At 38.8% G+C, this 13858-nt stretch overlaps 1 protein-coding gene across 1 annotated transcript in view; it reads right to left on the reverse strand.

Annotated features, from left to right (window-relative positions):
* Positions 1-1268: 1268 nt before the first annotated feature.
* LOC134586504 (adhesion G protein-coupled receptor F5-like) overlaps positions 1269-13858 on the reverse strand; it is a 125853-nt gene continuing 113263 nt past the window's right edge. The window contains exons 13-17 of the mRNA XM_063442049.1: positions 11122-12495; positions 7624-7665; positions 4524-4589; positions 3540-3609; positions 1269-1403 (exon numbers count right to left, since the gene is read on the reverse strand). Coding sequence (XP_063298119.1) covers positions 1330-1403; positions 3540-3609; positions 4524-4589; positions 7624-7665; positions 11122-12495 — 1626 coding nt within the window. The 3' untranslated portion in view covers positions 1269-1329. The remainder of the gene's footprint in view (positions 1404-3539; positions 3610-4523; positions 4590-7623; positions 7666-11121; positions 12496-13858) is intronic.

Below are 13858 nucleotides of genomic sequence, written 5' to 3' on the forward strand. Positions count from 1 at the left end.
AATATATCATGTAGACCATCTGTATCTTATACATATCAATACAGTGAAGAAAGTGAATCTAGGGACATGAGTCCTTTCGCCCTTGGCTCTGGGTTTAAACAGTTCCAGCTGGGAGGGAATGTGTCACACATATTGCAAGGTATTCAGGTACACAATGTATTCATGTTCACAATGGAGCTACCTTCTACACTTAGACAAAGGGAGAATAAGAGAAACCAGGGACCTAATGGCATAATATCGAACTTCTTTATTATAAAAAACACATTTAAAACGGCTTACTTTACTTAGGTAAACCACAATTGCACTAGCTGACTCTCGGCAAACACATGAAGTTCCTTCCAGGTTCCAGGGTTTCCGATCACATGGGACTCTCTGGTCTGCTCCTTTGAGAGTTCTACTATGACGCGTTTTTTCCCGCGTTCCTCGTGCTTCATCCGACAAAAGCCAATTCTACGTCCTTGGCCTTTATATTTTAAAGTTCTGCCTTTTCTCTATTCCGATGGTGGGAATATCAGGCCCCACCCTTTTTCCAACAATTAATGTATACATATCCTTCAGTTTTATTCATTTTATTCAATGTTAGTGTTCATTATTCACAAGATCACATATAGATTTTACACAACTGACACATTCTTTATGTTAATACAATCATTGCAGCCATCATTCTTAAAACAAATTCACAAACACCATCATTAAGTGACCAATTCCTAATACTTAATGCCAAATGGAAGATATCTACTAAACATTGAATTAAAATTTGATTAAAAAAAAACCTCCACTAATTGCAACCTTCATTCTTAACATAAATGTACAGCAGCATGATTAAATAAAAGTGTCAGATCCTCATATATCATACAAAGGGAAAATATAAACTAAACATTGAATTATAATTTATTTTATCTTTTCTTTCACTGCTTTTTTTTTTTTAAATATCTCAAAAATACATATACATTTCCATCATCTATATACAAATATTGAGAAAAAAATGATTTTAAATGTTTATCGAAAAATATTAAATTATTTGCAAAGTTTATCCAGCAAAATTAAATTGAGGCTGTAGGCATAGTATAAAAAATATAGCTAGATTAGGTTTTTGTACTCGAGGAAAAAAAAATTATTTTCCCAAAGATCTATTCTAAGATAGATGAGTTTGTCCTATATAGAACCACGTTTTTGGAGTCAACAATAAAAACTTTATTTGTATACAATGTATTTCCAGAATCATGGACAAAAGAAACTGATTTTAAGTAACTTTGATTCGATTTTTTTAAAGTCTTGACATCTGTTAGTATATTTCTAACCGATTCAATGTAAAAAATTGTGTTTCTGTCATGAAAGTACGGAATATGAGTTTGTCGATGTTTCATTTGAGGAACTTTGAGCATGGAATACATTGTAAGCACCTAAAAATGAAAATAATAAAAAGGATGGTTTTAGTTTTGTGGCATTCCTTACAAAACATCTTAAATGCATTGTTCCTAACAATTGTTCTGGATAAAGTTTGGTGGGTACTAAATTCCACCTGTGGATTTGACTCGTCCTCTATCTCGGTAAGTCCCTCCAATGAAACCAATTAAAAGACCATTTTTTTTATATCTCTAATAGTGTCCAGAAAGCTGAGTTCGATCTCTCTCCATAGAACACATTCGCAATTCTTGTGTTATTCTGTTTCTGATTGTAGGTAAAATTTTAAACATAGTATAATGTCTATCAGACAGCCACTAGAGGGACTTCTGTGTTTTTAGAACACGCTTTGTGAGGACCTCCAGTGTTGCCAAAATCCCCATAGGAAAGCATTAAATAATGCTTTCCTATGGGGAGGTCTAATGCGCGTGTGTGGCCTCAAAGAGGAGAGTAGGCGGAGCCTGACCCAGTTCCGAGGGACATCGCCGCTGGACTCCAGTAAGTCACTGAAGGGGTTTAAACCCCTTCAGCAACATGGGATGGGGGTTGAGAGGGAGAGGGCACTGCAGGGTCCTGCAGTGCCAGGAAAACTAATAATTTAAGGCAAGTTCCACTTTCTCTGTCGATCTAACAAAGGGTGAAGCTTGCCATAAACCCATCCTTTGTCAAAATTACCAAGTGTAGTCCCTACTTTGTCTTTTGTTTTAAAGAGAAATAGATCTGAACTGAAAACAATAACAGATTTTGAAAGAGGTAAAGTATAGGAACGTTATAGAAACTATAGAAGAAAAGTAAGTTTGAGGTGACAGAACAACTTTAAGACTGGGCGCTTGCAATGAAAAGAAGATTTTCAAATGTCATAACAGCCATAAGAATCCATATAACGTTAAGTTTCAAGCAGGTTCTGACATAAATATACAGACAGTAGCCCCCTTCGCAGTATCCCCTGTGCTTATATGGAATGTGGACAATTAACAAAGTAACAGTTGTAAAGCACCAGGACTGATAGCAACACACAAAAGGAATGTTTTGCATTCCCCGGATATTTCATAGTGCTCTAACACAGAAACACATTAACAGGCAGGAGAACTGCCTGTGCAAAGCCAACAAATTGTTGGCCTGTAGAGCATATGAAACTTGCTTTTAACTAAACTGGGGCAAAATAAACAAATTCTTTATAATGATTTTGAAACTTGATCTGGAGCCTCCCACACACCCGGTTCACGAGCAGGATACCTGCCACGATCTGTGGTTGTAACATCTAATTACTAAGATATTTGATGGCAATTACAGAGTAGTACTTAGCATCACGCACTTTTTACCTAGATCTATCTCCAAATGCGAATTTAATCTGTCTAATTTAAGAGACTGCTAAATAATTTGGTCCCATTAAACTCTCAAATTTGAGCTCCACCTAGTGAGTCTACTCTATTGTGGTCCAGATCAGAAGTGAAAGGGCAGGATCTTTGAGATAGGGCAGAATAGGGCAGGATATTTGTTCCCTATGTCCTGGACAGTAATTATAATGGTCCTATAAAGACGTCACTGTCAGGATTACAGTATGATCCAGCACATAGAATTGTGTAACACAGAGAACTGATAGGTAACGTATACCGGACCTTAGAATGGTCGGACTAACGTATCAAAGAATAGTCAGGAATAGCCGAGGTCAAGGGAAACAGAAAGAGACACAACAATAAGGAAAAGCCAGGAGTCAGGGATGCCAGAAAACAGGGAAGTCAAAATCAATGCCAAAGTCAAATAACCAGAATTACCAGAATCAATAACGCGCTCTCGGACAACCACAAGGGAAACCACGACAGGGCACTGAGCAGGATGAGAACTGGGCCTAAATACCCTGCCTGTGGATCTGATTGGTTGTAATCGGCCTTTGACCCCAAAGGCAGTTACCAGGTTCCTATTTGCATGATTGCTGCTCACCACAAACCCTCCTGTGGTTTGATTGCTGCTCGGCACAACTTTTCCTGTCAGGACAGTAATGTTGCTAGGCACAACTTTTCCTGTCAGGACAGTAAATGCCATAAATCACATTTGTATGTGCAGATGAATACGTGACAGTCACACTGTATGTGAAATACTAAACAATATTTACAAAATTATGATTTATTACAAACCTCTTTTGGGAAATAATTTTTTCCTTTTTGGAAGTCCTGAAGAAGGTACGGATGAATTTGTAGAGGATGCCTGTAAACAAGTAAATATATGTGATGAAAACAATATCTAAATCATATGTACGTTTTTTTTTGTTTGTTTTTTTAAATCTCTCCGCATTTTTCTTAATTGTTTAATAGATTTAGGGTATTTTTTAGTATACATTAATTTCAATTACATCACAAATAGGAGGCTCGTATTACGCATTAACTCTCTTTACTAAACTCTAGCAGCAAATAAATGTACAATATAGTTTTAATGAATAACAGAAAAAAACTGTCAAATAACTGGTGTAACACAATCAACATCCAGTGAAAACTATATAAAGAATGCCCCTAAAAAAGTAGAGTTAAGCATTAAATATATACTACTATAGCATTTTCTTTGTTTGTAGTTTTATATTAGATTTTTTTAAACCATCATTACTATTATCTACATCACTATCACTATTATTATTACCTATATAACCTGAAGTAACATCTGCTATAGTATATTGGTGATAGATACGGTATCTATCTTTACCATCATCCACCGTTGGTTCGCTGCATCTGATGCTGTGTAGGTTTTGTGATGTTTTATGGAACACAATTAATCTGGACATTTAGATTTCAGTTTAGATGACATTATTATTGTGTGGAGATTATGTTCCCTTGAATTATTAATTAATAGTGGACCCATTGTGGATGTAGTGGGGTGAAAAGGTCACTGGTGCTGAATGAAAATTAATTTGGCAACATATTCCTTAATTCTGTTGTTTCTGATTTCCTACTCAACCATGGACAAAATGAACGAAAGCTGTAATTTTTGTTTATTTCATGTTCATCTGAAAATGAGTGCACAAGTCGTATAACCTTTACTGGGAATGTGTTGTTCTGATATTACTGTAGTCTAGGTAAAAGGGTAAATAATCAAGACCCTTATAATAAAGCACATAAACGTTCTCTTACCTGTACTCTTGCTCTAAATGTAGAAGAGTAGGATGATGAAATTGTGTTTCTCAATGCCAGTCTTACCTAATAAAATTAAATTTAAAAGAAAATCAGTAAAATAGAGTACAGTGTGCCCCTGGGAAGGTATAGCTGGATTGATTATTACACATAGAGGAAGTGTTGACGGGGAGGTGGGAGCTATAAGGGCTAGAGCCCAGAGTCTTGGGCGGTAAAGCCGTGGATCTCTTATGTGAGGCACTGTAGTTCTTAGCCTTGGATCTCCCCAGAACAAGGTGAATGGCTGATTGTGAGTGATGGGGAGATGTTGGTTTAATAATTACACTTTCTGATTGCCTGGCCATATAGATTTGGCTGGTTGATAAGCAACTAGCCATGCAGCCAATCATAGCATATGAAATTTTTTTGATCACATGACTGCAGCATACTAATGTACAAATGCACTGCATTAGCCTGCTGTGTCTGTGACCGGCTGGGAACGAAGTTAAGGGTAGACATGTGCAATTAGTTTCGGTCTGAATTTAAATTCGGCTGAATCTTGGCAATTTGGACATTTGGATGCTCCCGAGTGCCGAATTGGTAAATTTCCGAAGTGTCGAATTGCCAAAATGCCAAATTTCGGACGTGCCGAGCCGAAGTGCCGATTTGCGAAGTGACGAATTTCTGAAGTGAATAAGTGCTTCAGATTTCTGAAAAGTGGCAAAACTGGAGAGGGAGGTAAAATTAAGGGAATGGTGACAGGAATCTAAGCCTAACCCTAACCCCAACCCTAACCTAACCCCTAACCCTTCGGCAATTCGGCACTTTGCCAATTCGGTTCGGCACTTCCGAAATTTGGCACTTCCGAAATTTGGCAGTTTGGCATTCGGTAGGGGTAGGGTTAGGGTTAGAGTTAGACTTAGGGAATTGCCGAAGTGCTGAATTCCTGAATTGCCGAAGTCCCAAATTTCGGAAGTGCTGAACTGAACCGAAGTGCCGAATTGACAAATTCCCGAACTGCCGAAGTCCTGAATTTCGGAAGTGCCGAACTGAACCGAAGTGCCGAATTGCCGACAACCCAAATTTCGGAAGTGCCGAACTGAACCGAAGTTTTTGCCCATGCACATCCGTAGTTGAGGGAGGTGTATGGCTGCTGAAGTGTGAATTAGAAAAAGAAGAAGGGCCATCCTGTGCCTGTCATCCCTAAGGTATGTTAGTAATATTATGTCACCTGCCCCATGCTGCCATTCTTTTAACTTCCCACCACACTCCCAAACCCACTCACAAAATATGGAGCAGAGGTCAGAAGGTAATTGAAAGGGACAGCAGTAACAAAGTGAATCAGAGAGTGAGGATGCAGTAAGACGGATGAGAGAGGGGTGAGAAGGAGCAGCTGGAAATGAGAAGTCTATGGTGTAAAGGAGCAGTAGGATGGTGAGAAGGTGCAGTCTATGGTGTAAAGGAGCAGCTGGAAATGAGACGGAATAGTCTATGGTGTAAAGGAGCAGTAGAAATATTAGAAGGAGCAGTCTATGGTGTAAAGGAGCAGTGAAAAAGTGAGAAGGAGCAGTCTATGGAGTAAAGGAGCAGTAGAAATGTGAGAAGGTGCAGTCTATGGTGTAAAGGAGCCGTGGGAAGGTGAGAAAGAGCAGTCTATGGTGTAAAGGAGAAGTAGGAATGTGAGAACTAGCAGTCTGTGGTGTAAAGAAGCACTGGGAAGGAGAGAAGGAGCAGTCTATGGTGTGAAGGAGCAGTCTATAGAGTAAAGGAGCAGCTGAAAATGAGAAGGAGCAGTCTATGGTGTAAATGAGCAGTAGGAATGTGAGAAAGAGCAGTCTATGGTGTAAAGGAGCAGTAGGAATGTGAGAAGGAGCAGTCTATGGTGTAAAGGAGCAGTGAGAAGGTAAGAAAGAGTTGTAGGCGGGTGAGAAGGAGCAGAGGGATCAGAAGGAGCGGTGAGACTGCCAAAAAGAATAGTGGGGGTGAGAAAGGGCAGTGGAAGTTTGTGAAAGAGCAGTAAGGCATAGTAACAATGAGAAATGGGAGCATGAGAAAGAGTACTGTGGGGATAAGAAGTAGCAGTGGTGGGATACGAAGGAGCAGTAGGGATGAGAAGGACCATTGGAGGCAACAAGAAGATATATTGGAACCAGTGAGGAGGAGGTAGAGTTAAAAAGCTGAAGTTTAAATAGATTAAGGGTCTTTAAGTGACCAGAGGTGGAATTTGGAGGTTCTCAGAGTGGTCGGGAGTGATCTGTGGCAGTTTGTGAGGGTCATTAAAGGAGCACTATAGGGTCAGGAAAACAAACATATATTTTTGACCCTATTGTGTTAACACAACCATCTCTTGCCTCCCTAAATATAGTAAAAGCTTACTTGTATTCAAGCCTGAAGCTGCTGGCAGCCATGATTGTGTTAGATAGGATGTAGTTCTACAATAGTTTACTCGGTGATGTATTACTTTATTTTTGTAAAACTCTTGCATTTAGAGGTTATACTATATTATCCTTAATAGTGTGTAATTATAAATATAATACCGTTTTGTACTTAATAATTTTATTATTTAACCCACTCAATTGGTGTCATATACTGCATACTTGAACTTTATGAAATAAAATGAAAACAATAAATAAAAACAGAGATATGTATAGAGCAGCGTTTTTCCAATTGGCGTTCTGCCGATCCCTAGCGTTCCTCAAGAACAAAATTGGGGTTTGCAGTGAAACACAGATACACGCACCATGACACACAGATCCATACACACAGTGTGCCAAGGTGTGTGTATCTGTGTGTCAGTGTGTGTATCTGTGTACCTGTGTGTGTATGTGTCAGGGAGTATCTGTCATTGTGTGTATCTGTGTGCTAGTGTGTATGTGTGTCAAGTTGTGTATGTCTGTGGGTATGTGCCTGTATGTGTCTGTTTTTATGTGCTGGTTTGTGTCTATGTGTCAAGGTGTGTGTATCTGTGTTTTTATGTGCCAGTATGTGTAACTGTGTGCCAAGGTGTGTGTCTGTAAAATATCCCTATGTCACTGCTTAGGCTGCAACTAAGAACAGAAGCACATCTAGACACAGCAGCAGGAGCACTATCACCAGATGCTATTAGCAAAGTGTGACTTACCTTCTGGTCCAGTAGCACAGTTGAGATTAAAATGAATAATCCCTAGAGTGGAGGGAAAAGAAATACTCCAGTTATTACTTTTCCAATCACCATATAATCACACTGGCATAGTAAAAGATTGGATAAAACTCATCGACAAGGATAGTCAGATGCTTTCAAATATTGTTGGTAAATTGCACAAACCATGAAATTGTGCACTTTTTACTGCAAGGTACACAGGTATTGTGAGTGATAGCCTGTTCTAAAGAAGGATATCATGGCACTAGAAAAAGTGCAAAGGCGAGCTACAAAATTGATAAAAGAAAGCATTTTAGGTACGAAGAAAGGTAAAAAATGTAAATCTCTTTAGTTTGGAAAAACGGCGCCTCAGAGGGGATATGATAACATTATACAAATATATTCGGGGCCAGTACAAACCATTAACCGGAAATTTATTCACAAACAGGGCTATACACAGGACACGAGGTCACACATTTCGACTGGAAGAAAGGAGATTTAATCAATTATTTAATCAATTAAGGCAAACGAAAGGTGTTTTTACAGTAAGAACTATAAGGAAATGGAATTCTCTGCCTGAAGAGGTAGTTTTATCAGTGTTCATACAGATGTTTAAACAGCAATTGGATAAATATTTGCAAAAACATAACATACAGGGATATAATTTCTAATTAGTGGGTAATAGCTGCTTGATCCAAGGAGACATCTGACTGCTATTTTGGGGTCAAGAAGGATTTTTTCCCTAGTTTTTTGCAAAATTGGAAGCATTGGAAGGTTTTTTTACCTTCTTTTGGATCAAGAGCAAAAAAAAGCTGAACTTGATGGACGCAAGTCTCTTTTTAGCTATGTTACTATGTAAAATTTAGAAATATATCAATATTTTAAAAATGTTATGAAATGTAAATATCTTTAATAATATTAAATCCTTTTAAAATATTATCTAAAAATTTAAATAATTTCAAACGCTAATCCAACAATAATAAAGCAGTGTCTTAGTTTGGAAATAAACTAATAATTGAATCAAACCATTATAATCCCAAATTACTGACACAGAGTGATTGTGGTCACATTTATTTAAAAATCATGGATCCCAGTTGGCTAAATCCTTGTAGTATTAATACGAACCGATTATTCAGCTTTTGAACCCGAGAGAGTTGAAGGGGAAATTGAAGCACCATAACCACAACAGTTCATTGTAGTGGTTATGATGCAAAGACTCTTTGGATGCAATCTCACTGTTTTCATTAAGCTTTTCATGAGCAATTTGACCAAAAAAAAAGTGGCTGTCCTTTTAATTAATACCTAGGCCCTTGCTGGAGTGTATCTTGGAATGGCAGTGAATGGCCGTAAGCACCTCCAAAACATTGAATTGTAGGGTTTCTGGTGATAAGAGTGCCCCATTAAAAAAAGAGTCATAGTATCAAACGGTACTCATTACTAGCTCTACTGTGTGGTGACTGAAGACACCTTTCCAATAGTGTTATATTTGACTTTTTATGGAATAATTAATTTATGAGTTAATGTGAATATTAAATATATACGGGGCTATTTACTAACCATATAGGGTTATTTGCTGAAGTAAGAATTCTAAATGAATTCAAAGTTAATTTAAAGATTAAGGTGACAATAGCAGATCTGGAAAAATCGTACTCAGCCATGTTACCAGTTTTGCTACTTTGTCATTAAATTTATAATTCACTTTGGAACTTGTGATGCTCTTCTTCACCCTTTTACTCCCCCTCCTTCTACCACCTTGTCCGCCCCAAACTTTGCATCTCACTACACTGAGAATATCTACAATCAGAGAAGAGATCGCTAATTTCTCTCCTTCCAATACATCACCCAATCCCACTCCCTCCACCATTCTACCTTCATTCACACCTGCTACAGCAGAAGAGGTTTCTGCTCTGCTCCGGTCCTCCGCCTTACCACCTGTTCCCTCAATCCTATTTCTTCATATCTCATCCGCACTTTGTCTCCCTCTCTTGCTCTTCCTCTCACTAAAATTTTCAATCTCTCCCTTTCCTCTGGCACATTTCCCTCACCCTTCAAACATGCAACTGTAACCCCAATTCTGAAAAAGCCCAGCCTTGACCCAAACTCCCCATCCAACTACCACCCTATATCGCTACTGCCATTTGCCTTCAAGATCCTCAAGAGAGTTGTGTACACCAGACTTACTGACTTTCTCAAATTCAACTCTCTGCTTGACCCACTTCAGTCTGGATTCCGCGCTGGTCATTCTGTGGAAACAGCTGTGACCAAAGTTTCCAACGATTTAATTGCTGCTAAATCTCATGGCCAATACTCTATCTTAATTCTCCTTGATCTTTCTGCTGCCTTTGACACTGTTGATTATCAACAGCTTCTTTGCATTCTCCGTAATTTTGGTCTACTGGATACTGCTCTCTCCTGGTGCTCATCCTACCTCTCCCAGCGCTCTTTCAGTGTTTCTTTCTCTGACTCTGCCTCTTCCCCCCAAACACTCTCTGTCGGCGTCCCCCAAGGTTCTGTCCTTGGTCCCCTAATGTTCTCTATCTACACTGCCTCCCTTGGTAAACTCATCAGCTCCTTTGGCTTCCGTTATCATTTCTATGCAATTTAAAAAACTAGTGCTTGCTGACAAGTCCCTACATAATGCTGCTCCAACCCTACATAATGCTGATCCTCCCTAATACACAAGTATGTCCCGTTGAGGCCCCTGCGCTCTGCCAAAGACCTACGTCTATCCTCTATCTGTACTCCCACCTCTGATGCTTGCCTCCAAGATTTCTCCAGGGTTGCACCTCTTCTGTGGAACTCCCTTCCGTTCTCTGTAAGACTTTCATCCAGTCTCCACTCATTACAAAAATAATTGAAAACTAATTTCTTCAAGAAAGCATATCAATTAAACTGTTAGCAGGTTTTTATCCCCCCCCCCCCCCCCATGACTCCTCTCCTGCAACTGTCAAAAATCACCTACTAAGCCCTCAATGAATACTTTTCTAACAACCTACTTCGTACCCCTACTTTTACCCTTTGTGTCACTATACCCCACTCACTCTAGAATGTAAGGGCCCTCTACCTCTCTGTTCCTGAACGTCCAGTTGTCTGGTTACAATTACATGTCTGTTAGTCCACCCATTGTACAGCGCTATGGAATCTGATGGCGCTATATAAATAATAAAATAATAATAATAATAATAATTCTCACTTGAGTGAATAACCCAATGTCAAGGTTTTATTTTCATATAAATGTTGCGTGTTTTAAGTTTGTTTTAGCTTTGTTTGGGGGTTTGTTTGGCTTGTTCCTTTAGAGGAAAACTAATTGTTATATTAATATAACTCTTTAGGACCAAATTATTATGAACTGAAAGAAATGAAAATCAATATTTATAATTCATGTTGTAAAACAACAAACAAATCCTCATTAGAATGTAACGTTTGCAGCGAAAAAGAGATTATACACTAAACCTTTAAGGATCAGAAAATATGAGATTGAAAAGTGTGTTTTATAGTTACCTGGAATGAGTTGAGGCCTGCAAAAATTCCGTGCAACACCTTATTAGTCTTATTAGTCTCAATTACCAGGCCGAGACCGAAACCCCAGGTGATACCTAAAAGAGGTGTGAGAACTGCAATACTTTTAGTAATCTGGATCAAGATTAATCGGTCATCTGTTCTTGATCTTTCACCAACAGAAGGTCTCAGTAGTTTCGAGATGACCACCAGCAAGATGACACAATTAATGAACACGATGGTTAATGAGGGCACAACAAATGCAAGGAATGACATGCTTCTATTGTAATCAAGCCAGCAATAAGTGCCACTGGTGAACTGCTGGTTTTGGATTGTAGAACCCACAGTGATTACAGCAATGATTAGAGGACACACGTACCCGAGGATAAAAGCAGTTATCAACATAGTGCTTCTACTCAGTTCTTGCAAGGTGAAAATCATACGGTGAAACAGAAGGAGACCCATTGCAAGCATCCAGAAGAACAAGGCCAGATAGAAGTAAAAGCTGAAGAAGGCTGCAACTAAACATGCATTTGTGTTTGGATCCTTCTCTAAACCCGCTCCAATCATGAACCAAATATCTGCAGCCAGGAGTGTTACCGCGATGTTCACAAGGCAGACGTGGCGCATATAGGAAGTCTTGTTTTTAATTACTGACCTCCATACAATGAACTCAATTAGGAGGGCAATGACCAGCGATGCAATGGAAATGCCCACCCCAACATATGTTATTATTTCCAAATCATTATTATTAGTATTATTATTATTATTATTAACAGCTGACCCATTATTTGGATTGTTAGGGGAAGGAGAGAATAATATTGAGAAGGAAGTTAGGTGGTTACAGTTGCAGGTTACGGTCCCATTTTCTTCTTTAGGAGTGCAGTTTTTGTCATTCCAGCCACCAGACTGGGTCAGGTTAAAGTCCCAGTACACACATTGTGGGCTGATCAGTGACTGGTTTTGATTGGGAAATGTCATTGTGATGGTAAAATTAGTAAAATCTATTGCCTCACCGATAACTGTAGAAATAACCAGTTCACTAAGTGACTTATTTTCTGCCGGCGGCAAAATATCTTTCATGGTCGAGTAAGCTATACTGACTATTGTGATTTTCTTATTTGGAAGCGAATCGTTTCTAATAGTCACAGTGCTTGTTAGGTTGTTCAGCTCAAAAGGTTCCATGTAGCCGAGGGATGAATTTAACGTTTTTGCTTTCAACTGAATATTGCTGTTAGATTCATTGGTACTAAAGTCGCCATCTTGAAGTCTTTCAGCAAATAGCTCAACAGATTTAAGGATATCAGGTCCCTTTTCTTTTATATTTCTCCAGGCAGTAGTGTTGTCCACAAGGACATTTACGGTACTGACAAAATTCTGAAAGACATGCAGACAAAATACAATCGGTTAGTTAGAAGTCAAATTAATTTGGAGACCCGGCTGTGTAAACTACACTAATGATTTTGGTATGTTGAGTGGAATCTTTAATTGAAGTCAATACATTAATGATGTGAGGTCAAAAGCCTCAAGGTGTAATTGTAATGGAACCAATAATTAGTGGTCTAATGGACCAGGTGGTCCCAAGTCTCATAATGAAAATTATATGGTGCCAGGTGTTTGATCAATCCCCCTATTTATATTTAATTTGCTCTCTACTTCTTTCTTTCTATTATATCTAAAAAAATAATGTACATTATAAAACTTTAATAAAAATGGTCAGGTGTGGGTTGTTTTCCCTTATCTATACTTTTTAAAGGATACTCTAAGCATATAAACATTACAGCTCAGTGTGGTGATTATGCTGTCAATAGTCTATGGGTGCTGTGTCCAAGTTCTCAACACGGCCAAACCCTTTTTAGATGCAATGACAATGTGAAATTTACACTCTCATTATCAGCGTCAATTTCATACAACACGGATGGTGATGGCAGAATGAGAGTGCTGGGGATAAGTTAGCATGTTTGTATTGTAACTTGCCAAAGCAAGGTGTCCCGATCTACAGATGTTAGGGAACCAATCTCTAAGTTAGGGGATATATATATATGAAACAAGGGGGGGTAGCTGCACTCACCTGAACATGCATAAATGGGGTGCTGCTGGGGGCCAAATTATACAATACACAAGATCCAGCGCACTCACCTATCCACTAAATAGCAACTTCAATGTTGACAGATTTAATTTGTTTTTCTAAAAACACCTAATCTAGGCAAAAATAATGGGGGTTTAGTTACATTATATGATCATACATTGCATAAGCCTGCCACAACATCAATGCACCCCATCTTTGGCAGGTCCTACTTTAAAAGCCTAATGTCTGCTCTTATGAGAGCAGACATATATATTTTTTTAAACCCCAGGTGATACCTAAAAAAATCTCCTACCTTAAGTATATATAAGATGCCAAAATACCACATTCGTGCAGTATGTTATTGTGACGAAATACCCTTTGCCACGTGTGCCTGGAGAGGACTAATTGCCAGCCTCCTGCCTTGTGACTATGGCCCCTGGGATATATTGCCTATTAAAAACTATATTTTAGCAGATTGAATTTTAAAATACTCGTTCTGCCACTTTAAATTGTATAGGGGCAGTTCTGACGCCGAAGTGCCAAAGTAGTCGCAGTGGCTGCCATTCGACAGCCGAACACGTGACGGGGGCCATTTTAATTTAGTCTAACGCGGTCAGCGGTGTGTGCCACTGAATCTATGGAACTGAAATCGGCTACACATTTAGACGAACA

This window comes from Pelobates fuscus, chromosome 2 (assembly GCF_036172605.1).
Source record: "Pelobates fuscus isolate aPelFus1 chromosome 2, aPelFus1.pri, whole genome shotgun sequence".
NCBI classification, from domain to species: Eukaryota; Metazoa; Chordata; class Amphibia; order Anura; family Pelobatidae; genus Pelobates; species Pelobates fuscus.